The sequence below is a fragment of the Lytechinus variegatus genome, chromosome 11 (genome assembly GCF_018143015.1).
Source record: "Lytechinus variegatus isolate NC3 chromosome 11, Lvar_3.0, whole genome shotgun sequence".
Taxonomy (NCBI): Eukaryota; Metazoa; Echinodermata; class Echinoidea; order Temnopleuroida; family Toxopneustidae; genus Lytechinus; species Lytechinus variegatus.
In genome coordinates this window covers 36,035,690-36,062,648 of record NC_054750.1, presented here as the reverse complement: position 1 = coordinate 36,062,648, position 26,959 = coordinate 36,035,690, and the positions used below count along the sequence as shown (strand labels likewise).

Sequence of the window (26,959 nt, the reverse complement as noted above, 5' to 3'; positions counted from 1 at the left end):
GCTAAGAAATCTTCCCCAGAACTTTGGAAATCTACGTCAAAGTCACATTTTACACCAATGAAATGCCCTTCTACAGTCCATATTACTGAAACCTGATTAATTGCAAGCATTAAAAGGAGGAATTATGACCTCTCTTTTGACTCAAAAAGACTGATTTCCAAATGCATTTAATACACATTAAACACATAGGTGAGTACATCACAGTCCCATATGTGCATTTGTATGTTGATATTTGCTTTATTTCGAAGCTGTGTCTCTTTGAGCCAAAAATAAATAGGCCGCTCTTTCTTTCTTGTTTACAAATGACTTCTTAAACCACTCTTGAGGAAGTAAATACTTTGGGAAGGCATTTCATTGATATGAAATGTGAATTTTTTCCATCATTTTGTCAAATATAGGGAAGGAATTTTCTCACTGTTTTTTCCAGATAACTTTTGCCATTTTCTTATTTTTTTCTTTCATTTTTTTACAGTGATTAAACCATTTATACCCCTTCCTATTGAATATGCCTGATTAAAGAACACGTTTCTACTGAATAAAAATAATAATTTTCCCCATTTTTTGATAATTTTGTCTTTATTCATTTTTTTTACATTTTCTTTTTTTTTCTCAATTTTTTTTCCTGTTCTTTGTTTTTTCTTTCTTCATTTTTTCTTTTGTTTTATTTCACTTATTCATTTTTACAATCTTTGTTTTCTTTTTTTCAATATACTATTCTAAAAATTATTCTTATTTATTTCCCCCTTTTACACATTGTTCTATTCTGCAGCATATTTTTCTGTGATTTTCTCCTGCTATAATATGCTGGAAATGAGAAAATAAAATGGATTTGGGGCCTGCATAATCTAGGTTTTACGATCAAAAAGGAAGAAAGGAAAAATCAATTTTTTGTAAATCTATCTGAGTTTGCTATATGCACTATTTATATACTTTATCATTTTAAGTGTGTGTCTACTAGTGCTGTTGTAGGGAACAAAAATCCATGTCGACATGTCGCTTTAAAAATCAATCCCGACATCGACAATGTCGACATGAAAAAGGGATCGTAATTTAGCCTAGGTTCCCTAACAAAAAAAATCATTCGATCGTGGAACATAACACTCTCAATCAAATGTATTCACCTTGACACGAGTGATATCCCCACACTAGATCTAGATCTATATAATACAGGCTCAGCTCGGGAAAACATATTTTCACTAAGCTAGAGTGAATTAACTTTCAAAATCACCGATTTAATCCACATCTTTTTCCGGAGAATCAAGTTTTGTACCACGATCCGGTCTCGAAAGCATTGCGCAATAACACTCCGAGCCAATTTGAGAATCACCAATTACAATAGTGATCATTGCGTATTGTACGCTGGTAGACATGTGCTGCAAACGCAAGCTCCTCAAATTGACAGTAAAAAATAATGAAAATCGACCGATAATTTCAGTATCACTTCCGCGGCGATCCGTGCAAAGATCTCCAAACAAAGGAAGGGAAGTTTTCTGTGACTTCGTGATTTGAAATAAGCGCTCAATCGCGGCGGTCACAACTTTGACAAAAATGTTTATGTGAAAATAATGCATTGAGGAGCAACGTATTATCAAGCACGGTGAATAGCGATGGGTACATATGGATGGGTACGGTGAATGCTACTACGCTACTCTCGCTATATACGCGCTAGCTAGATCTAGAGCGCGCGATCGTCGAGGGGCAGCTCGATCGGGCAGGCCGGCCCACACTCAGGCACTGACGTATTTCTGCTGCCGCGCAGCTCGCAGGTATTCTTTTTTCATTTAATGTGCCGCTTTATAGCTGAATAAACCTTTTAATCGCGCCACTTACTGTGGATAAAAGCTTCTAACTTTTCAGCTAAGCTTTATACTCCTGACTTTAGGCTAGACGCCTTTTTATTTTATGTTTGCATGTCGATGTGAGTGCGTGCATGTCGACATGTCGGAAACATTGAAAATCCTTTGTATGTCGACATCAATGTCGATATGAGGCCTATCGACAACAGCACTAGTGTCTACACAGAGATTATAAGTCCAATACAATTCTTTTATTCTCTTTCAATCATTTCATATTTACAATGATAGAACAATTTATATATTACCACAAAATAAGCAAAGTAAAATAACAGCAAGCACGATTTTCATACAAGATGTACAAAGAATAGTGGTACGTGGTAGTGACTGCAGAATATTTCAGTTTGTTTTATTCATTTTATATTAATGTTTTTCTTTATATTTTTCAGGCCACCAAACTTTACTAATGGGCCACCAAAAAAAAATATTTGAAGGTTTTGGTGGCCCACACGGGCCACCACCAAAAAAAGTTAATGTGGAACCTTGTTACAGTAGATAATTAATACAATTACTTAATATAGGGTATTTATATTGCGCACATAACCACCTTGTTAGGTGCTCAAAGCGCTCCAATATTACCCCGCTAAGCTAGGCGTTCATAGCGCACACAGCTTTTTAAGGAATTACTTCCTACCGGTACCCATTTACCTCACCTGGGTTGAGTGCAGCAAATTGTGGATCAGTTTCTTGCTGAAGGAAATTACACCATGGCTGGGATTCGAACCCACGACCCTCTGTTTCAAAGTCCGAAGACTAATCCACTGGGCCACAACCCTTCAAAAAATGTTGATGATAACCCTTTACAAGGAATATATTGTAATTTAGATGTTTGTTTTGTTTTGTTTTTCCTTCTTAAATGTGCATTTTGTAATATTTGTGGGGCCAGGCTTGATTAGCACTTGTGCTATTTTACCATTGTATTTTTATACATGTGTAACTGTTATGGAATTTGTTTTATAACCAGGGGGGCGTTTCATGAAAGGACTTGTCGGACGTTTTATCCGACAAGTCCCATTTTATCCGACAGTTACTATAGTAACAGTGCTTCTCAACCAATCAGAATCCAGGAAAGTTGTCAGATCTGACAACTTGTCGGACGAAAATATTGATGAAATGCCCCCCTGTAAACATGTGAATATTGTTGGTACATAAATAAATCCGCTCCAAAGCTTCGCATATTTTCCGTTACGACGTTCCAGCCGTACTGATCTGCTACAATGAGCCGCAATTTTGGTGAAAAGGGGCCGCAGAGCGCTATTCGACCATCACATCTGTGCTAGCGCACCCGGCATCCGTGCCGCCGGGCTAGCTGCATGCACGTATGCCGTTCCATAGGGATGAATATGCAATCACACGAAGGCGACCTGTTCCAAAGGCCCCCGTTTTCACAAACATTTGTCGTTCCGAGGACCCTCCTGTTTACAATAAACCTGCTCCAGGCCCCCGTTTTTTGTCTCGCCCACGGCACATACCCACTACTTTTTTGGTCGAGTGCCCCCCCCCCCCCCCCCTCCCCCCGGTCGGTAAGTAATGAAATTAAATATTTGAGAACATTTTGCTAAAGTTGATTTGAATTTGGTCTGTAAAGAGCAAGCGGAAATGAACTTCAATTTTGAGTGTTGTGAGGTGTTTGTGAATCTGGCTCGGCCAATCGAGCAGGGTTGTTTTGAGCTTATCCGAACAGCTGTGAATGACGTCATCCCCGCTGGATGGGCTCGAGATTAGTCTCAGTATTCAGACACAGTATGTTTGAACAGTTGTATATTTTTTTAAATTCCGATTTGGGCTCTGTTAATTATGAAATTTGAATAATTATTTTGAAAATAATTTTGTAGAATTCGTGCGAAATATGTATTAAGAGCAAAACTGCAAGTAAACTTCAAGAATTTTGTTTGATAAGTGATTTCTTTGTTGGAATGCGTCTGAATGTCTAGAATATGGTATTGTTAATGAAAGTCGTATTTATGAATGGCACAGAAAGCTCCTTCCATGAATTTAATGTAGAAATACCGGTAGGTTTACATGCATGAGATGTGTTTCATGAATTTGATATCTCATTTATGGACCTTTGTTATGGTGTTAATTATTATTTTGAAGATATTATGAAAAAATAAGAGAAGACAATAATTAGGCAATAGTGATGATGAGACATTAATAATAATGAGACAATAATAATAATTTTATTACAATAATAATTATTATGATTATAATGATAACAATTATGATAGTAATTTTAATTGTTATAATTACTGAGACAATAATATTAATGATATCAATAATAATCATTATAATAATAATACTTATACAGACCTTCATTTTTGAGGAGCACAATCGCGCCGGCGCTCCTTAAAAATAATAAGGAGAGCAAAAAATCGCGCTTCTCAAAAAAAAAGGCAAAAAGAAGCTGCTGAAAACTGCTTATCTAAAAAAAGAGCCAATGGAGTAAATTAGAGAGTCAAAAGGGGCCTAAGCTTTCGATCCTAGCAGAATCTTCGTCGGAGGCAAAATGAGAAAAGGAAAAAAAATAAATAAAAGTAAAAAAAAATGAGAAAAGGCAAAAAAAAAAATTGCTAAAATTTCACATCTTTAAATCCATGAAATGGCCTTCTTTTTTCCATAATTCCTTTAAATTACTTTGATTTAGTTGAAATCTTTCAGAAAAATGAAGAATATTCATCTCTTTCCCGACTCTGATTTTCATTTCATCTCGGTAAATATTGCAGTCCCATATGTTGATTTTCATGGCAACACCATGGAAGACTACATGTGGGACTACAATATTTACCGACGTAAGTTCAAATCAGAGTCGGGAAAGTGGTGAATATTCTTCATTTTTCTGATAGTTCTCAACTAAATCAAAGTAATTTCAAGGAATTATGGAAAAAAGAAGGCCATTTCATGGATTTAAAGATGTAAAATGTTAATTTTAGCAATTTTTGTTTTCAATTTTTGTTTTCTTTTTTTTTTAGCAGGAGCGCATACGACATCTTGTAAACGTATTGACGTGACCCAGGCCTAGTTTCACCACAGATTAATTAATAGCTAACTCAGCTATTGCATAATGTTAAGAAAAATCTACAATTTATCATTCATGTATTGTAATGAATTGATTTGAGCTCCTCACGGAGAGCGATTCTGAGGAGCTCAATTGAGCTCCTCACAAAAATAAGGAGAGCGATTTATTGAGCTCCACGAAATTATAAAGGTGAAGGACTGCTTATAATTAAAATAAATATAATTGTAGAAATAATCATAATTACAGTAATTATAATTAAAGGCCTTAATAACTATTATTACAATAATAATAATTATTACAAAATAATTATAATGACAACAATTATAATGAAAGTAATTATAATTGTACTAATTACTGAGACAGTAATACTGATACATTAGGTCATCAATAATAATTATTATAAAAACATTATTATAATTATAAAAATAATCATAATTATAATCAAAGGCCTTATAATTATTGAGACAATAATAACTATTATTTCTGGTGGACCGGGGCCACCAGAAATTCACCTCGGGCAGCCATTATTGAAAAAAATGTTTTTGGTGGCCCAAATCGAAGCCATTATTGAAAAAAATGTTTTGGTGGCCCAAATCGAGCAATCAATAATTTTCAAAGTAGCGCAATTTCTCTCCCAATTTTGCACGCATTTATCAACTTTCTACAGTTCAAGTTGCAAGCCAATTCGTCATGTGCCCTTTTTGTTAATCTACACACACACACAAAGATTACATACCGGTACATGTAGTCATGACAGTATGTAGGCCTACCGCTATAGCATACAGTAACTATTATCCAGCCGGCCGCACCGGCTGTCTGAGCTTTGCATGCATGCTAGCGCAGCTAGCTGCAGTGGTTACACATTTTACACCAATGAAATGCCCTTCTACAGTCCAAATTACTAAAATCTGGTGTAACCTGATTATTTGCAAGCATTAAAAAGAGGAATTATGACCTCTCTTTTGACTCAAAAAGACCAATTTCAAAATGCATTAATGCACATAAAACACATGGGCGAGTACAACACAGTCCCACGTGTGCATTTGTATGTATGTTGATACTTGGTTTCTTTCGAAGCTGTGTCTTTTCTAGCCCAAAATAAACAGTTTCTTGTTTATAAATGACTTCTTAAACCACTCTTGAGGAAGTGAATAATTTGGGAAGGCATTTCATGATATGACATGTGATTTTTTCCAGCATTTTGTCAAATATATGGAAGGACTTTTCTCACACTGTTTTTTTCCAGATATAACTTTTGTAGGGACAGTGATTTTCCGTTTCAAAAAATGGCCTTTTCCGTTTCAGAAAATCTCAAATTCCGTTTCAGCATGTCAGAAAACAGAAATTCTGTTTCCCCATACATGTAGACTTTGTACACACGGAAAAGTGACAATTCCGTTTACACACTGAATAGCAAAATCACAGCGCGTGCACTCGACTGGCCAAAATTTGTATCTGCTACTGTACCAACAACACAATAAAATCCATTCTAATCGGATCTATGCGGGGGGATTTAATAATTTTTCGAACACAATAGCATGCATACATCCTCACCTTTCACATAATTAGCATTATTTTATGGTGAAATTAAATTTCATCGATAATTTTTGGGTTTATTGGACATCGTTATCATCAGTCAACGACTTGCGCCAATCCGCCATCTTGGATTTTAAGACCACAATATCGTGCTGTTACATCTTCAAACGTAGAGGGCAGCAACACACGACTGTGCAGTTGAGCGATATGAAGCGATATAAAGCTCAACCAGGCAGGCGCGGCCGGGTACGGGCACAGGGTAATATCGAGTGTGCTGATGTCGAGAGCAGTCACGATGTGTGAATAAATGATTGTAGCGAAGTGAGATCATGTTTTCTGGGGTTTTTTGGCCATTAACAGTCCTTCACGTTTATAATTTCGTGGAGCTCAATAAATCGCTCTCCTTATTTTTTTGAGGAGCTCAATTGAGCTCCTCAGAATCGCTCTCCGTGAGGAGCTCAAATCAATTCATTACAATACATGTATGATAAATTGTAGATTTTTCTTAACATTATGCAATAGCTGTGTTAGCTATTAATTAATCTGTGGTGAAACTAGGCCTGGGTCACGTCAATACGTTTACAAGATGTCGTATGCGCTCCTGCTAAAAAAAAAAAAAAAAAAAAATTGAAAACAAAAATTGCTAAAATTTCACATTTTCCATCTTTAAATCCATGAAATGGCCTTCTTTTTTCCATAATTCTTTGAAATTACTTTGATTTAGTTGAAAACTATCAGAAATATGAAGAATGTTCACCACTTTCTCGACTCTAATTTGAACTCACATCGGTAAATATTGTAGTCCCACATGTAGACTTCAATGGTGTTGCCATGAAAATCTACATATGAGACTACCGTAAGTAACGGTGTATTAACCGCACCCCCAACTTTGGACTAAAAAAAAAAAAAAAAAAAAAAAAAATTCTCTCACATTTACATGCATATTTGAGGTACAAAGAAACAAAATCTAAGTTTTTAAGATTTCAAAGTATCCAAAGAGATTACCGGTATGCGGAAATCTGCTGTTCTTGATCAATTCATCTACAAATGTTAGAAAGAAAGAACGGTCCCGACAATATTGGCAACTTACACACTCACTCACCTCACAGTCACAGTGTACACACACAGCACTGCCATTACATTGCAAACTACGATACAGTACCACTACCAGTCATGCCAGGACATCTTATCAAATTATGATCTGTGACTTTCCCAGCGTAGGAGGAAGAAACATTCACATTTCTTGCATCACAACCTCACAATCACTTCTCAGAAATTTGATGTCTTAGCATGAATTTTGGATACGGGATTACAGGAAGGTTCGAGAAACAAAGAAATTGACATTTTTCCAGTTGTTTTTTACGGCTTCGTGCCGTCTCTCTCGTGCGTGGTTCACATGGTATCTTATGAAAAGCAAACAGGAAGGAAAAAAAACAAGCTGGCGCGAAACGGGACTTTGAATAGCGCCAGCTTAAGTCACACTATAACCACATTACAACGCAATCTCTATAAAGCTCACTCAACTCTCGCTCAGCGGTGACAAAATATTACCGAGTATGCTTGGCGTCTCTTTTAAATTAGCCAGGGAACTTCACTACTTTGAATCGAGAATAAAGTCAAAATTAGTGTCATGAAGGTGGGTGCGTTTGTTATGGACAACATTTAATTAATATTGTAATAATCGCTTTCCATTACCCGCGGCTCATACCCCTCTAAACGACATTGCCTGGGCGGCTACGCCCGGCCACCCGATGTGTTGTGAACTGGCAGACATCGAACATGTACGGGAGGGGTTACGGCGGGCTGGCTCAGACCCGTCACCGTGTATAAACCCCACCCCCGACTTTTACTTCTATCCCGCCGAGAAAAAGGTGCGGTTAATACACCGTTACTTACGGTACATGGGACTGCAATATTTACCGAGATTAAATTAAAATCAGAGTCGGGAAAGAGATGAATATTATTCATTTTTCTGATAGATTTCAAGTAAATCAAAGTAATTTCAAGGAATTATGGAAAAAAGAAGGCTATTTCTTGGATTTGAAGATGTGAAATTTTATTTTTTTAATTTTTTTTTTTTTTTTTTTTGAGCGCGATTTTTTGCTCTCCTTATTTTTTTAAGGAGCGCGGTAGGAGCGCCGGCGTGATCGCGCTCCTCAAAATGAAGGTCTGCATTTAATATTCTCATTTTAATTGTTATTTTGGAGTAATTTCTGTTGCTATTCTGTGTATTTTGAGGGAAAATACGTTTTCAGTGATTTTCCGTTTGAAATGCCACTTTCCATTTCAAAAGGCCTTTTCCGTGAATTCCGACCAAAATGTGCCATGCCCAATACAAAGAGAATAATAAGATTTCGCAATCTTCTTTTGTCAACAAAAAGCCATTTTTTCCCCGGGGGGCCACTTCCATTGACTATTGGATATTGGATCTCGAAAAGCACCCTAAACACATATTCTGATAATGCATCCCTTAACAAGTATTGGCATGTGAAACTCGACCCTTAACAAATATTGGAAACAAAACAATACTCTTGGCAAAGAGTCCCTGAAATGAACCCGTAAACAAGTACAGCAATATTTTGTTATGTCACGTACGGGTCCGTTGGTCGTTGGTTTTACCTTTACACATCGAAAATCGCAGTGGCGGACCGTAACCCGGAGGAGACAAAGCATTGGAGGGGCACTGTATTGTTTGTGAACAATGCTATGCCCCTCCAATGCTTTGTCTCCTCCGGGTCACGGTCCGCCACTGGAAAATCGGACTCTAAACACATAACGTTTGGGGCAAAAAGACATCCTTTGTAAAACATTTTAATTTTGTTATATCATCCCCGCAAATTTGACCCTAAACACGTAGCTTTCCTAGCGAAATAGATACCCTTTTTCATTATTTTTGTGTTTTTGACACCCTTTTCACCTCACATACATAACGTGCCCTATCTTGAAAAAGACATCCTTTTCACGTGCTTTTTGGTAGCGCATGGTATCCACTCGTCAATGTAATAAGTGGCCCCCCCCCCCCTAGCCAGGAGGCTTCTAGAGAGTAAAAATAATTTACTAACGTTAGCTTACTCTCATACGAAGCCAGGTCTTCCTGGTAATTGACCCACATGACGGAAGCCAAAACCTGAAACTTTCACCCCCGAGATTTCTACTTTCCTTCTAAAGATCTAGCCCTAAATCACGTACATGGGATAAAACTATATTTCTGACATTTCTACAACCTTGTTGTTATTTTTTGAACAAGAATTCATCAAAAAAAATGAGAAAAATATTGTGAAAAGACGGAAGAGACTTGCCCGATGTTTACGCCGCCATCTTGCTTCCTATTGTTCTTCGCCAACGTTACAGACGAAAAAAATCGAAAAGTTCTCTCCTTCTCCCCAGTCTCGATCGGCCGTTTTTGTTATGAATCATAACAAAATGGCCGATCGAGACTAGGGTAGGAGAGAACTTTTCGGTTTTTTGAGGTTCCAGTCTGTGCATCGATGCCAGGATTCTACCACTCGTTAGACCTTCATCCATATAATCGTGGTAAGTGCATAATTTCTCTTTTCACAATTTATCTTTCTAGATATTTTGACCATAATCTACCCTTGTCCCGTGAGTATGGATAAATACACGGTAAGCTCCTGGGGCCGTATTCTGAAAATTGTCTTAAGAGAAATATTCTTGTATCTTTAGAGTTACAATAAAATCCGTATTCCGAAAATTGTCTTAACTTTTCTTGTAACTTTCACTGAGCGTGTATGATGTCAGAGATTGTATAATTGGCGCATATTATGTCTGTGCGCAAGATAAAATATCGAGTTACAAGCTATTCCGAAAATTCTCTTATCTTTACGTTCTCTTAACTTCCTTGGAAAATACAATAAAATTTACAAGAGGTGGGGGGCTATTGTAACTTATTGTTGCATGTGATATTTGCCCGTCTGCAATAATTATTTCTTGCTGCATCCCGCAAGAACATCATGTTTTACAAAAGGAGACATTCAAATGACATTATAATGACGGATTGGTAGACTTTTTCAGCAATTACGAATTGGTGTTCGAGATGATGAATCTTTTCAGAGAAAATATATCTTTTAGAAGAGCCATGTGTATTTTTAGCACAGAAGCGCACAAGCATAAGCGTCGGGGGCGCAAGGAAATTACGCCTCATATCAACAATGCGCTTCATTATTTTTAAGAAGAGATGCTTCTATTAGTATTGGTTGGCCTAGGCCCTGGCCTGAGCATTATAACAAGCTTAATAATTGGTTACTGCGGCATCCCAAACACATACTGTGTTCGGGCTGTGTGGTGTTTCACCCCAGCTCACCGGATCCGGACCGGATCAAACCAGATGAGCATCGGGATTCACACAAAAATCACTGAAATTGGATGACATTTTAATGAAGAAATCAATACATACTTACAACTTAAGCCACAATATTCACAATCCTCAAGACGAAGAAGTAATGTTCCAAAATTAAGAAAAAACGGAAGAAATTTTTTCCAGTGTGCATTAAAAGTCGTTTGTACAGGAAGCAATGGAGGATCGATATAGCCTTTTGACGAGGCAACGAGATAAATTTGATTTTTGTCAGCAAACAGGCGAAAAAACAAAAACAAACAATAAAAAGAAAAATACTTAAAAAACTAGAATTTTAATTCGTCTTACGGACGAATTAGGTGATCTGTCTGTGAATCTCATGATCACGACCACGATCTATTTTTTTAATCATGATCATCATTTCAATGCAGATCAATATGAATATCATCACAATAAACGTAGTTTTATCAATGAAAGGACCTGTTAAATACTGTTGAAAGACATTAAAATAAAAGGTTTTATAAATCTTGTTTTTCTAAAGAATGTCAATTCCAATTTAGCAAGTAATAACACGAAATAGTGAGCATAGTGTTGACGAAAGCAAGATTCTAGAATCCAGTTTTGAAAAAAAAATTAAACCAGTATGCATTGACCAGTATTTAGTTGCCTCATGAGCAGTAATGACTAAATGACATTTAATTTCTTACATGACGATATGTAGATTTCATTGCAAGATATACAAGCATGCCTTACAGAGCAGGTTGGAGCAATTGCATAGACCAGGTGAATAGAATAGCAAAGCAATGAACACTGACGGAGGCATTTGTTGCATTTCTTTCTGGAGTGCAGCGTTAGCCGTGTTCTTATAACAATACATAGCCAACTCTGAAATACCAGTTGCTAGTACACGCATTGTTGTTTTTTTGCATGTATTGAATCGCACAATCTAAAAGAATAATCAAGACATCAAGGTTGTTACTAATATCTCATTAAATATAAAACAATCATGTCACTTTAGTACCAATGAACTTTTTCTTATCATTTGCAGAATGAACCCCAAACTGGCTTATAGGGGTTACACGCAAAATGAGACAAAATTTAATTAAAAAAAATAATAGATGCTGATGGGTTTCGATCCAGGGACCCTCGCATTACAAGGCAGATGCACTAACCATCAGACCATAGTAACTGCCATACACTTGCAAGGCAACGATAAAATATAACCTCAAATTGATTTTTTAAGGTGAAAGTTATATCATAAATTATACTTCCATACATTGTTAATATTTATGATGATCTCCTGCTCAAAATGATACAAATGTAACATAATTTGGAAGAATATATAATTAACTACAATATGTCGAAAACCGGGCGAAAAACGACCGATGATTACGGAGTTATAGTCATATTTGCAAAATTATTAAAACGACATGAAACAAAAATTGAAAATTTTAGTTTTGACGCCAATTTGAAGACGTTATAATAAAATGTATTGTCAAATGTGACATGAAATCACATCTACAAGTCCTACTCTATCCGAATATAAAAGAAAATTTGGGGGTCAACGGACTATCTGAAGAGTTATATAGAATTTTGTAAAAGCATGTTTTTGCACATTTTTGGCCTATTGTGAACGCGCGCTTGCGCGCGTAATTCAAACTTTGACGGAGGCGCATTCCTTCATTACTGGTCGTAGAAGGTCAGTTAAGGTATCAAATTATTGGAAATTTCATAAAGAATGCATTGATGTAAAATAAAGTGCAGTTGTACGTTGCGTAAGGACGTTACGCGCGTAAACGCGCGCGAAAACCTGTGAGCGCGCAAATTCCTGAAATGCTTAGAATGACCTGAAACGTACTCTACTTTGATCAAAAAGTGATTTTGAGCATTTTAAAATTTTGACGCGCGCGTACATGCGCGTCGTGACCTGTACATGACCTTTGATGACATGGACAGTTGACCCTTGATCTGAAGTTAATTTGATGTTAATATTGTTAATTTTTGATGATTGATAATGGAGATATTGTTGATAATGTGATTTTACAAAATGGCGCGTAGATGACGTCACGATGACCATTTGACGTTGAACTTGTTTCGTACACATCGTATGATAACTGTCCATAATTGATAATATTTTGATGAAAATTGATTGAATAGTTTTGATGATTTTGGTGGAACAAGAAAAGGGTGGAAAAAGAAAAATAAACTAGAATTTTAATTCGTCTTTAGGACGAATTAGGTGATCTGTCTCTGAATCTCATGATCACGATCTAATTCTTTTAATTATGATCACCATGTTAATGCAGATCAATACAACCATGATGATAATAAGCGTAGTTTTATTAATGAAAGGACATGTTGAATACTGTTGAAAGACATAAGGTAAAGATCTTGTTTTTCTAAAAAATAGTCAATTCCAATTTCGCAAGTGATAACACGAAATAGTGAGCATAGTGTTGACGAAAGCAAGATTCTAGAATCCAGTTTTGAAAAAATAATTAAACCAGTAGGCCTATGCATTGACCAGTATTTAGTTGCCACATGAGCAGTAATGACTAAATGATATTTAATTTCTTACATGACGATATGTAGATTTCATTGCAAGATATTATACAAGCATGCCTTACATAGCAGGTTGGAGCAATTGCATAGACCAGGTGAATAGAATAGCAAAGCAATGAACACTGACGGAGGCATTTGTTGCATTTCTTTCTGGAATGCAGCGTTAGCCGTGTTCTTATAACAATAGCCAACTCTGAAATACCAGTTGCTAGTACACGCATTGTTGTTTTTTTGCATGTATTGAATCGCACAATCTAAAAGAATAATGAAGACATCAAGGTTGTTACTAATATCTCATTAAATATAAAACAATCATGTCACTTTAGTACCAATGAACTTTTTCTTATCATTTGCAGAATGAACCCCAAACTGGCTTATAGGGGTTACACGCAAAATTAGACAAACTTTAATAAAAAAAAAATAGATGCTGATGGGTTTCGATCCAGGGACCCTCGCATTACAAGGCAGATGCACTAACCATCAGACCATAGTAACTGTCATACACTTGCAAGGCAACGATAAAATATAACCTCAAATTGAATTTTTAAGGTGAAAGTTATATCATAAATCATACTTCTATACATTGTTAATATTTATGATGATCTCCTGCTAAAAATGATACAAATGTAACATAATTTGGAAGAATATATAATTAACTACAATATGTCGAAAACCGGGCGAAAAACGACCAATGATTACGGAGTTATAGTCATATTTGCAAAATTATTAAAACGACATGAAACAAAAATTGAAAATTTTAGTTTTGACGCCAATTTGAAGACGTTATGATAAAATGTATTGTCAAATGTGACATGAAATCACATCTACAAGTCCTACTCTATCTGAATATAAAAGAAAATTTGGGGGTCAACGGACTATCTGAAGAGCTATATAGAATTTTGTAAAAGCATGTTTTTGCACATATTTGGCCTATTGTGAACGCGCGCTTGCGCGCGTAATTCAAACTTTGACGGAGGCGCATTCCTTTATTACTGGTCGTAGAAGGTCGGTTAAGGCATCAAATTATTGGGAATTTTATAAAAAATGCATTAATGTAAAATAAAGTGCAGTTGTGCGTTGCGTAAGGACGTTACGCGCGTAAACGCGCGCGAAAACCTGTGAGCGCGCAAATTCCTGAAATGCTTAGAATGACCTAAAACGTACTCTACTTTGATCAAAAAGTGATTTTGAGCATTTTAAAATTTTGACGCGCGCGTACATGCGCGTCGTGACCTGTACATGACGTTTGATGACATGGACAGTTGACCCTTGATTTGAAGTTAATTTGATGTTAATATTGTTAATTTTTGATGATTGATAATGGAGATATTGTTGATAATGTGATTTTACAAAATGGCGCGTAGATGACGTCACGATGACCATTTGACGTTGAACTTGTTTCGTACACATTGTATGATAACTGTCCATAATTGATAATATTTTGATGAAAATTGATTGAATAGTTTTGATGATTTTGGTGGAACAAGAAAAGGGTGGAAAAAGAAAAATAAATAAAAAGAATAAATAAAGAAATAAATAAAAAAGAAAATTCGTAGAAACACAAGAGGTGATCTGTCAATTGACAGATCACCTAATAAAATAATAATTGAATATACATATGTGTGAATTTTAGTAAGTTCGCATGTTCATCAGATTTGCCAATAGCACTAAAGTCCATATAGAAAATATAACTTAAGGCCCAGACAAAAGGCTATCATTCGATGCGTCGGAGAAAGATTTATATGAATATTCATGAGTCTAGTTCCGTAAATTCTTGCTTTTCCCTTTGCCTGGTAACCAGTCAACATACGGCTTTGGTTTTTTCTTTGAAAGAAATAACATATTTTCATTTGAATTATTTGTTTTTTCTTTCTCCTTCATTTTTTTTTCTTTTCTTCTGTTCTATTTTATTTTCCTTTGGCCTTTTTTTTATTCTCCTTATTTTGTTCCCCTACCTTCTCTTCATTTTTGGGTCGGTTTTTTTTCTTCCCTTTTTTTTAGTTTTTGCCTTTGGTTTTTTTTTTATACTTCCTCATTTTTTTCCTTCTCTATTTTGTCTCTAATTTTCTTCTTGTCTTCTTTGTTTTCGAGAGATAATACTCATGGTGTCGTACTACAAATTTTTTATTATTATTATAGAAATCTACAGATATAGGTAAATAAACAAGCGAAGAAATAAATTAATACTCATATATTAAAGGAATATTTTCAGGGGCGTACCCAGAATTTTCCGGGTGGCGGTGCAAATTCGTCTGCCCAAAAATTTGACAAGCAAAAAAAAAAGAAAAGAAATTGTCTTCAACCACAAATAAATGATTTCATAACAGAAAAAAAATTGACAAGCAAATAAGAAAAAAAAGGTCTACAAGTTCAAAAGAGGGGGCATTTGTGGCTCGTCGGGATCAGTTGTGATTTGTCATGGGGGCAGGGGTACATCCATTGCATGAGTTATGACTCGTCAGAGGGGGGGGGGGCAGTCTACCCCCCCTCTCTTAAGTACGCTTGTGAATATATTCGTTGATCAAAATTATTGAGTGATCAGCAAATCATCTCTTTAAAGGACAAGTCCACCCCGACAAAAACTTGTTTTGAATAAAAAGAGAAAAATTAAACAAGCATAACACTGAAAATTTCATCAAAATCGGACGTAAAATAAGAAAGTTATGGCATTTTAAAGTTTCGCTTATTTTCAACAAAATAGTTATATGAACGAGCCAGTTACATCCAAATGAGAGAGTTGATGACATCACTTACTATTTCTTTTGTATTTTATTATATGAAATATGAAATATTTTTATTTTCTCATCATTGTCATGTAAAATGAAGTTTCATTCCTCCCTGAACACGTGGAATTCCATTATTTTAACATTTTGTGCTTCAGGCAAGGAGGTCCTAATCGTCAAATTCGTAAAAATTGAAATATTGTATAATTCAAACAATAAAAAACAAAAGAAATAGTGAGTGACTGACGTCATCGAATCTCTCATTTGGATGTATCTGGCTCGTTCATATAACTATTTTGTTGAAAATATGCGAAACTTTGAAATGTCATAACTTTTTTATTTTACATCCGTTTTTGATGAAATTTTCAGCATTGTGCTTGTCTGATTTTTCTCTATAGATTAAAATCAACATTTTTCTGAGGTGGACTTGACCTTTAAGACATCGATGCCCATTTTCTGGAACCCAGCAACTGAAAGGTCTGCGCTGACTTAGCCTAGAATCTAGAGGACTCCTTGATGTGAAATGATTTTAAAAACATTATCACGGAGCCCAATGCTGGCTCCCACATATTTTAATTTTGTTCTTTCCATCTTGTTATGTTTTCCATTTTATTTATTTTGTATACTATGCATGCATGAATCATTCTGTCAGTTTGAATTGTATGTTGTATGTTTTAATGAGAATTTAAAATAAATAAATAAAATGAAAATATATGCAAATCTCATTATCATCCAACAACCATTTTCATATACAATTGATGCTTATATCAATATCAATTTGTTTGAACGGAGATTACAAGATAGAGTATGGAATCATGAAATATGATCAAAATTCATATGTTTGTTTATAGATTACTATGTAATCTTTCATCTTGTTTGCATTCTTTAAGCCTCATTCATTGAGTATATAAATCTCTGCGGGATAGGCCTGTAATTACAAAGAATTGAATTGCTCATTACATATAGGATGCATAAATTCGCCGCGAATCTTGCTTATCTGATTGTTTTCCTGGCATCCAAGAGGCGCTTTTTTTCTAAATACGTCCCGTTCGTTATCTTAATTGTTTTGCTTATACGAATTAATGAATAATAATGATGACACTAAATCAGCTTATCTATACTTCTACTGCAGTACCACTGAAGTATTGATGCAGAAATCAAATTTTGTGATAGATTTTGTCATAACATCCCAATAAAAGTCAGGCCTTTGTCATGAACCTTTTCCATTTTTCTACAACAAGTTCGTCGCAAGGAGGCGGTGGGGTGGCCTTCCCCATCCTAACGCACCCCCCCAAAAGGACATGAGAAATGGTGAGAGCGAAGGGGAAAGCAATGGCGAAAAAGATAGCTTTGCAGGATTTTCTTTCTCTCTAAATATTTGCTTCCGCGCAAGTTTGCGAGGAAATCATGAAAATATTGTTTTCTCCTTTGTTTACCTTTCCCCGTTTTCCCATCTCGGCTTAATGCTAATTTGTTTTGTGGCGGCATCAAGTTTTAAAAAATAATATTTGGGAACGGAACTTGTATTAAGATTACAGGTTAAAGTAATATATTTCTTCAAATTGATCAATACCAACTTTTCCGATCCTTAGGTAAGGGCAGTAAACTATATAATAACAATGATGTCAATTACCCACAAAGGCTACTTCCGCTTTTCAGCTCTTTACTAGTGAATTTATTTGGGGCCGCGGACGGCCTTATCCTGAGCATTTTAAGGGGCAGTTATAAAAATTGTGAAAAAAGTACAATATTACTATAGATGACGGAAGTTCACATGCCATCAATCTCCTGTCGCCTATTTTGCGCCATTAATTTGATATTTTGCATGTCACTTTTTGTTCTTAATCATTCAAATACACTGTTAAAAATTATTGAAAAAACGCTGTTTACGACACGAATCACACAATTGTTGAAACAGTTTAAACAAGTACCTAAAATTTTAAACAACACAGTTTAAATTTAAAATTTGATTATCAATAACTAAATTCAAATATTAAATTATCAATAATTACAGCATGATTGTTTAAGATTTTAAACAATTATTTAAAATGTTTAAACAACTACTGCGCAATTCACACAATAAATAGCATTGTTTATATTATTTTTTGACAGTGTAAGCACGGCGTATAGATGAGCTCAATTAGGGGCGGAACCATGATTTTCAAAAGGGGGGCAAGTTTTTCCAATGAAAAATTTGATGAGCAAAAAAAAAGAAGAAAAGTTTTCCAACCAAAATTAAGGAAATTTCGTCCAGGAAAAAAATTGATAAGCCAAAAAAACAAAAAAAAAGAAATCTTTTTACCAAAAAAAAAAGAATAATTTGGCCTGAAAAATTTTGACAAGAAAAAAGGTCTTCACTTTCAAAGCGAAGGGGGCATAGTTCGGTTTTAACACCATTTTTAACATCACAAATTTTCATTATGCTTCTCAAGAGGGGGGAGGACGAGCCGGCTTTGCCCCCCCCCTGGATACGGCAGTGAGTTCGATGTTTTCAATGTGAATTTGACAAGCAAAAAAAGGTCTTTAACATAAAATTGGACGTCGTTTCTTATCAATTTTCTTTAGAAGGGGGGCGATTAAAAAAACCTATGCTACTGCCATGGTGATTAGAGATTATCAAAGCAGCAGAATTTTTTTTAATCATAATTATTTATTCTTTACAATATCTTGATATTTATTTTAAAAGGAGGCAAAGTTGTTTTTAAGTATGTCCTTTCGTTTAAAATCATATTCATTCCTTCCTAATTGCTATAACAAGTGAAAAAGATGAATAACATCAATAAAATCAGGATTCATATTTAAGAAAATCATAAATTGTTTATTCTAAATGTAAAATTAGAATCTGTAAATATCAGGTAATATTTCTTTATTATCACCCGTATCAGACATCTGAGCTGGTCATTTACAAAACCGTATTGCCCTACATTTTCTGAATATCGGGAAGGGTAGGTATATTGTTTGTATTTTCCTCGGTCTCAATGCGCGTATTTACTTTGCATGCAGAGACGAAGCAAAATATACCTTTGTATTTTCCCTGGTCTCACATCCGGGAATTTGTGGATGCGTATAAAGAGATACGCTTCATAAGGATCCGCCCACCAACAATATACGTCATAATAAAGACAAAGCTTAATCCGAGCGCTTGCAAGTACGTCATAATGGTAGTGCAGAGCCTAGACCGATATTAACATGACACAATAGAACTCTATTTTTAAAAGAAATATCCCCATTATCATGATTTTTGCTCTAGATATCTGATTTGGATGATAATAAAAATATTGACTGGCTCTTCTTTCGGGAACATCAAATATATTGCCCTTAAATGACCCATATTGCCCTCGTCTAAAGACTCGGGCCAATATGATTCATTTGCTGGCAATATATTTGATGTTCCCCTCAAGGCCAGTCAATATTATATAAATATCTCATAATAACAAAGGGAATAATCATAATACAGACTAAAAGTTTCTACATGATCTAGAAATCTCTTAATATAATTATAAAACACAATCATGCTATTCGTAAATGTTATTTTGTTCAGTATATAAAACACACACACACCAAGAGAACAGTCATGCTTTACCCCCCCCCCCCTTTCCCATAAACAAAGCATAAAAAGAATGAAAATAAATATAACAAATGACAAAATAAAAAAAAATATTATAAAAAACACAGAATGTAACAAAATAGAAATATATATGAAATAAATTACTTTTTTTATTAATACAGATTTTTTTTCTTCAAATTAATATGAAAAAAATGGTATTGAATTATATGCCTAAATCACGATTTAATTGAATCGAGGCGACTTGCCGAAAGTTTGGACTTACATGCATATTCATTAAACTGTGTTGTAAAGGCAGAGACGTCATCTTATAAATATTCATGCGCATGCGCAGAAACTATTTTCACGTTCTTCAAACATGGCGATCTCGTGATTGGAACAAAAGTCCGAAAATTGACGCTCTTTTGAAGGATTTCTTAGAATTGTATACATTATTCTTCTTTCAAAGGTAAGCTGATTTAGGAACAGTTTGTTTAGGTAAGATTGACATTAATCGTTAGATTTTTAATTCATTATTATCACCGGTTTTTTAATGCAAAACATCGCGAAGTTTTGTGCTCCGGTGATAATGAAGGGTAGCCTTCAGGACCCCGACACTGTCTGAAGACGTGTGTCGGGGTCCCAGGGGCAAAATAATTGGTCGATCATGACGACAGAATATTGGGCGTGTCCACTTGTTCACTGCTACCATCTGGCCTGTGGAGAATCTACAGGTAGGACTATGGTATGCCAATGCTGTATTGAGCACACGCTTTAAAATATCATTAAAATATCACTTTTGTGACCAAAATTACTAATTTTCATAGAGTTTTAATTTATCTATCATTAGTAATGTGGGAATAATTTTTGTATTCACCAGAGCGCTCAAAAACTTGAATTTTGGGCATATTTTTGTGTACGCCCTCTGTTGGTGGAAAGTAATATGGCAAGAAAATTTTCATTTTTTTATCTCTATTTTTAATCAAGAAAAAATGATATAAAGAATCAAATTCAAATAAGAGCCAAGCAGTATGAATTACAGGTCTAATGAAAACTGTCAGTGTAAAAAAATCAAGCATTTGCCCCAAAGAAAAAGAGAAAATAAGCCAAACATTGCCACCCTTATTTTGTCAAGTGGGCGCCGGACAGCTTCGCGGTCCGGCGCTCCCTGCCTGGGTTACTGTGCAGTGTGGGTGATGATGCCAACTACTAGTTGAACTAGATCTAACTTATTTGTTTCGGACCAGAACTTAAGTAATCTATAAATACTTACACTTCTGCATTTCTTCTTTCCTTCTCCATATATTGTAATTCTGTGCATAATTCTTATTAATGCCGAATTCCACTGTTTCATCAGCCATGGTCTGGATTTTGGAACGAAAATTAAGCATGTTCGGAGGTTAAGAATCAAATCTCGTCAACTACGGTGTCGATGATATTCAGGAAAACAAAATAAAAATGAAAAGCTTATTTTTTTACCCCTAAATAAACCTACTGACCTAGACTATTCTAAACGCAGGAAGTATACTTATAGGAAGTAAATGGTCAAATCAGTTGCATATATTCACAGATGGGTCAAAAGTTCCAAACAATGGAACAGTCTCCACTTCTTTCTATGTACCAGCTTTCTCCATCCATGAGGCAAAAAGGATGGCGAACCATACATCATCATTCAGAGCTGAATTAGCAGAGTCCTTGCCCTCAACTGGCTGGAGACTATAGATGTATACGTCGGAATTGTGATTTTCTCTGACTCATTGAGCGCACTACAGGCCATAAAAGAAGAAAAGGATGTATCCTTTGTCACGGAAATCATAATTTTAACGACTAAATTAAACTATCAAGGGAAACACATCCACCTTGAGTGGATCCCTAGCCATTGTGGTCTGCATGGGAATGAAATGGCAGATCATTACGCCAAAGCTGCCCTACAAAACAACATTGAAATATTTAATAAACATTCTCTTTCTGAAATAAAGAGTATTGTTACAGATAAGTATATCACCCTCTGGCAAGATAGGTGGAATTCTTCACACGCCTTTCTAAGACAGGTACAACCTGCCGTTAACAAACCACATTTATGTTTTTTAACAAGACTTGAGGAGAGTATTGTTCATAGATTAAGACTCGGAGTAGTAGGTTTAAACGAAGATCTTTTTAAATTGAAAATGCACCCAACAGGATACTGCAATAATTGTAATGGGTGTATTGAAACTGTAAGTCATTTCCTCACCGAATGCCCAAAATACATCATAGAAAGGTCTATGTTACTTGCCGAGACCAATATAACTGATGCTAAGGAAATAATGACATTACTGAAAAGTGTACAAAACATAAAGCAAAAATCCATTGCACGCTTTGTTTTAAGAACAAAGCGATTGTTCGAGAAACGGTAACCTAGGCAACTAGTAATGCAGAATTTTAGTTGCTATCTTGTTTTATTGTCGCACGATATTCTGAAATTAATATTCACCTAGAAGACTTTTGTCATTCATGCAAAACCTCTCGGATGTATTATAAAATGTAATAACTGCATGGCTTTGCTCAATAGCGAAATGGTTTTGCAGTTTTTTACTTAATCATAACTTACAAACTACTATATTTGAATATATTTGTGTGGGTATACACACATAATTATATACATATCAACTATTGGAAGTTGTATTACTATAGCAACTATTATTCATCAACTGAATCAGACGCGCGTTGGATGTACACACGATATAATATATTACAATACTTGTGTTTCTTTTTCATCTCTAACGCCCACAATATCTTGTAACTAACCTTGGATGATTGGTCGCAAAGCATCCCACACTATATATTTTATAAAACTATTATGCATGTGATATAGAATATCTTACATTTGTTAAAGCCTTGACTTTAAGAAAGGGAAAAAAGAGGAGACATCTCCCCATATCTTGCTGGGGTTCCCTTCTTTCATTTTTCCTTGCGGAAGAGGGAGAGAAGAAAGGATAATTAAATAGTTAAGAAAAAATATATATATTAAAAGTAATAGAAACTAAATTAAAATAATAAAATAACCACCCAAATGTATTGACACTTCTCTTTTTGTATTTGCTGGATTTCATGTTTGAAGCTCTTTCTATATACAGACAAGTGTCCATCGACTGACTGAGGGTCACAAGGAGGAGGAAGGGCTTCCTCCCACAAGGGCCCCTTTTTATTTTCCACGTTAGGTAGGTTAAAGGCGTTTGTCCCCTGGAAAGATCAAACCTCAAGATGTTGATGGACCTGAATCCACCGACGGGACAGTCGTAACCCCGTAACTCTGGTACGGGTGTGGGAGGGGGCTCTTCTTTCTTTGCCTGTCTCTCTTTCAGTCATTCCAAATCAGTTATCTTATCACTTCTTGATCTCATAAATCTTTTCTTCCTCTGTCTTTACGTATACGGGTCAATAAACCCCAGAAAATTATCCAAGGCTACTGAGATTAATTGAATTGTAAGAAAAAAAACATATCAAAATATATCAAAATTGATGCTTGGTACACTGAGAATTCAGAGTATATACAGAAAACCTGTTAAAATGTTAGCCCCCCCCCCCTTGTTAGAATGATTTTCTTTCATATAATATCACATAGATCATTGATCAACGACCTTATAGTATTAAATGTTTTGTTTTGTTCGTTTTTTCATAGAAAAAAAAGGAACGAATATACAAAAAATGATTGGAAAAAGGGAAAAAAAAAATTGAATAAAAAATGAAAATAATATTATTCAATTAAATAGTTTCCCAACTCTTTATAAAGTGAGTGGCAAAAATAGTCAATTATGACTTATTGCCAAATAAAAACAAGGAATGGAATGGAATGGAAATGGCAGGTATGTCATGCCTCAGGGCCCTGGGAACGATTTTTACTCAATTTTTACTCATAATTATGGTACCCACCCGGGGTACCCACATAAATCCCATTAACCTTAAATGGGATCCATCTGGCGTTCAACAACGTCATAATTAAGTCTAACTTCTTGACTATTGGAGATCATAGTGAGCTACTTGTCCCCTGAACCGTTTCACGAAGCCTTTTTTACCAAGATCGGGTACAACAACCTCACTCTAAACATATTGACCAGTGGCGAAACTACGGGGGCATGGGGGCACGTGTGTTAAGGCCCTAAACCGCAAATTGCACCTAAACCGCAAATCGCCGCCTAAGCTTGTAGGAAAAAAGTATTTTTGAAACGAAGGACCTTGGATGAGTGGTTTCACTCCCCTGGTAACATTTCGTATTAAAGTTTGAAAATTTTGGAAAATAAGCTACTATTACTACTACTACTACTACTACTACTACTCCTACTCCTATACTACTACTACTACTACTACTACTACTACTACTACTCCTACTACTACTCCTACTACTACTAATACTAAAACTACTACTACTACTACTCTTACTGCTACTACTACTACTCTTACTGCTACTACTACTACTTCTACTACTGCTACTCCTCCTCCTCCTACTACTACTACTACTACTACTACTACTCCTCCTACTCCTACTACTACTACTACTACTACTACTACTACTACTACTACTACTACTACTAAAACTACTACTACTACTACTCTTACTGCTACTACTACTACTACTACTACTACTACTAAAACTACTACTACTACTACTCTTACTGCTACTACTACTTCTACTATACTGCTACTCCTACTACTACTACTACTACTACTACTCCTCCTACTACTACTACTACTAAAACTACTACTACTACTACTCTTACTGCTACTACTACTACTCTTACTGCTACTACTATTTCTACTACTGCTACTCCTCCTCCTACTACTACTACTACTACTACTACTACTACTACTACTACTACTCCTCCTCCTACTCCTACTACTACTACTACTACTACTACTACTACTAAAACTACTACTACTACTACTACTCTTACTGCTACTACTATTTCTACTACTGCTACTCCTCCTCCTCCTCCTACTACTACTACTACTACTACTACTACTACTACTACTCCTACTCCTACTACTACTCCTACTACTACTACTACTACTAAAACTACTACTACTACTACTCTTACTGCTACTACTACTTCTACTACTGCTACTCCTACTACTACTACTACTACTACTCCTCCTACTCCTACTACTACTACTACTACTACTACTACTACTACTACTACTACTACTAAAACTACTACTACTACTACTCTTACTGCTACTACTACTACTACTACTACTAAAACTACTACTACTACTACTACTACTACTATTTCGTACTGATTATGACTAAAATAATATTAGTACATGGCTTCATTACCCTCGTAACATTTTGTATTAAAGTTTTAAAAAGATTATAATAAATATTTAAAAAATTATTTATAGCGATTCTTTCTTTATTTTCCGCCTTTCATTTCTTCCCTTTCCTTTTCCTTTGCTTAAACCTACAGGCGTTAGATTATACTAGGGGAGAATTAGGGATACACAAAAAAAACACCAAAAAAAACACACAAAAAAAACGGCACTATGTACAGCCCAAGTTGCCCAACTCCCACCATAACCAAGAGTCCAAAACCAACAAACAAGAAGAACAATAATGATAGCCTTTTAGGGCCCCATGGGAGACCAACTTTATGTTGAATGAGCACCCTGGTAAAATATTTAAATAAATAAACAAATAAATAAATACGTGTATCAACAAAAGGGATCAACAACAACATTTCTCATAAAAATGAGATCAGCGCCCTAGTTCTAATTCCTCACTCTTCAACCTCTATCCTTCTGCGATTTATGTTTGCCGCCCTCTGTGTTCACGCCTCTTACGCGCACACGGTTTATTAACAAGGACCGTGTGCGCGTAAGAGGCGTGAACACAGAGGGAGAAAATAAAGAATCGCTATAAATAATTTTTTAAATATTTATTATAATCTTTTTAAAACTTTAATACAAAATGTTACGAGGGTAATGAAGCCATGTACTCATGTTACTATATTATAGTCATAATCAGTACGAAATAGTAGTAGTAGTAGTAGTAGCAGTAGCAGTAGTAGAAGTAGTAGTAGCAGTAAGAGTAGTAGTAGTAGTAGTAGTAGTAGTAGTAGTAGTAGTAGTAGTAGTAGCAGTAAGAGTAGTAGTAGTAGTAGCAGTTTCAGTAGTAGTAGTAGTAGTAGTAGTAGTAGCAGTAAGAGTAGTAGTAGTTTTAGTAGTAGTAGTAGTAGTAGTAGGAGTAGGAGTAGGAGTAGTAGTAGTAGTAGTAGTAGGAGTAGCAGTAGTAGAAGTAGTAGTAGCAGTAAGAGTAGTAGTAGTAGTAGTAGTTTTAGTAGTAGTAGTAGGAGTAGGAGTAGTAGTAGTATAGTAGTAGTAGTAGTAGTAGTAGTAGGAGTAGCAGTAGTAGAAATAGTAGTAGCAGTAAGAGTAGTAGTAGTAGCAGTAAGAGTAGTAGTAGTTTTAGTAGTAGTAGTAGTAGTAGTAGTAGTAGTAGTAGTAGGAGTAGTAGGAGGAGTAGGAGTAGTAGTAGTAGTAGTAGTAGTAGTAGTAGTAGTAGTAGTAGTAGTAGTAGTAGTAGTAGTATAGGAGTAGGAGTAGTAGTAGTAGTAGTGGTAGTAGTAATAGTAGCTTATTTTCAAAAATTTTTAAACTTTAATACTAAATGTTACCAGGGGAGTGAAACCACTCATCCAAGGTCCTTCGTTTCAAAAATACTTTTTTCTACAAGCTTAGGCGGCGATTTGCGGTTTAGGTGCAATTTGCGGTTTAGGGCCTTAACACACGTGCTCCCCCCCCCCATTGGCTGACAAAAAAAACGGGGAAAAGGAGAAAAAGAGGGAGAAAGGAAGAGAAACGTAGTGGGAAAGAAGACATTATTGTTCATTATAATGTTATATCATATCATAATTATACATAATAAACTTTTTTTCATAACTTTATGAAACATAATTTGCTCAGGGCCTATGTCTTCATTGCTCCTGATGCTCGCATTGTCTGTTTATCGAGATATATATAACCCTGTTATACTAAAACTTCCCGTTTTCAAGTCCAAACTGCCAAATATATGGCACTTCGAGTTATTATTGTTTTATGCACAATAGTATCTTCTTTTTCATGACTACTTAAAGTGATTGGTCCAAACAAGCCTTAAAATGCCCCTCTTAAGGTCTGAATTTCCTAAATTTTCAGCTCGCGCTAGCAAGATTTGATTAGTGAGATGGGTATGTTAATCATGATTACAAGTGCTTTATGTGCATGTTCGGTAATTCTAACAAAATCAGCAAGCGCTTATTGGCACTCGCATTAGATGAATATGATGAGATGTGTATACTCTTAATGGATTCCTAAAATATAGTCCTTAAAATCTTCCTGTTTGGGGGTCAATATTTACAAAAATTTCAGCTCGCGCTTCGTGCTCGCATTATTTAG

The 26,959-nt window shown here is 35.5% G+C and overlaps 1 protein-coding gene across 2 annotated transcripts in view; it reads right to left on the bottom strand.

Annotated features, from left to right (window-relative positions):
* The window catches only part of LOC121424288 (protein KRI1 homolog), a 143,319-nt gene extending 122,327 nt beyond the window's left edge, over window positions 1-20,992 (bottom strand). For both annotated transcript variants that reach the window (XM_041619916.1, XM_041619917.1), the window contains exon 1: window positions 20,823-20,992. In XM_041619916.1, the coding sequence (XP_041475850.1) occupies window positions 20,823-20,940 (118 nt within the window). In that variant the 5' untranslated portion in view covers window positions 20,941-20,992. The remainder of the gene's footprint in view (window positions 1-20,822) is intronic.
* Between the last annotated feature and the right edge of the window lie 5,967 nt (window positions 20,993-26,959).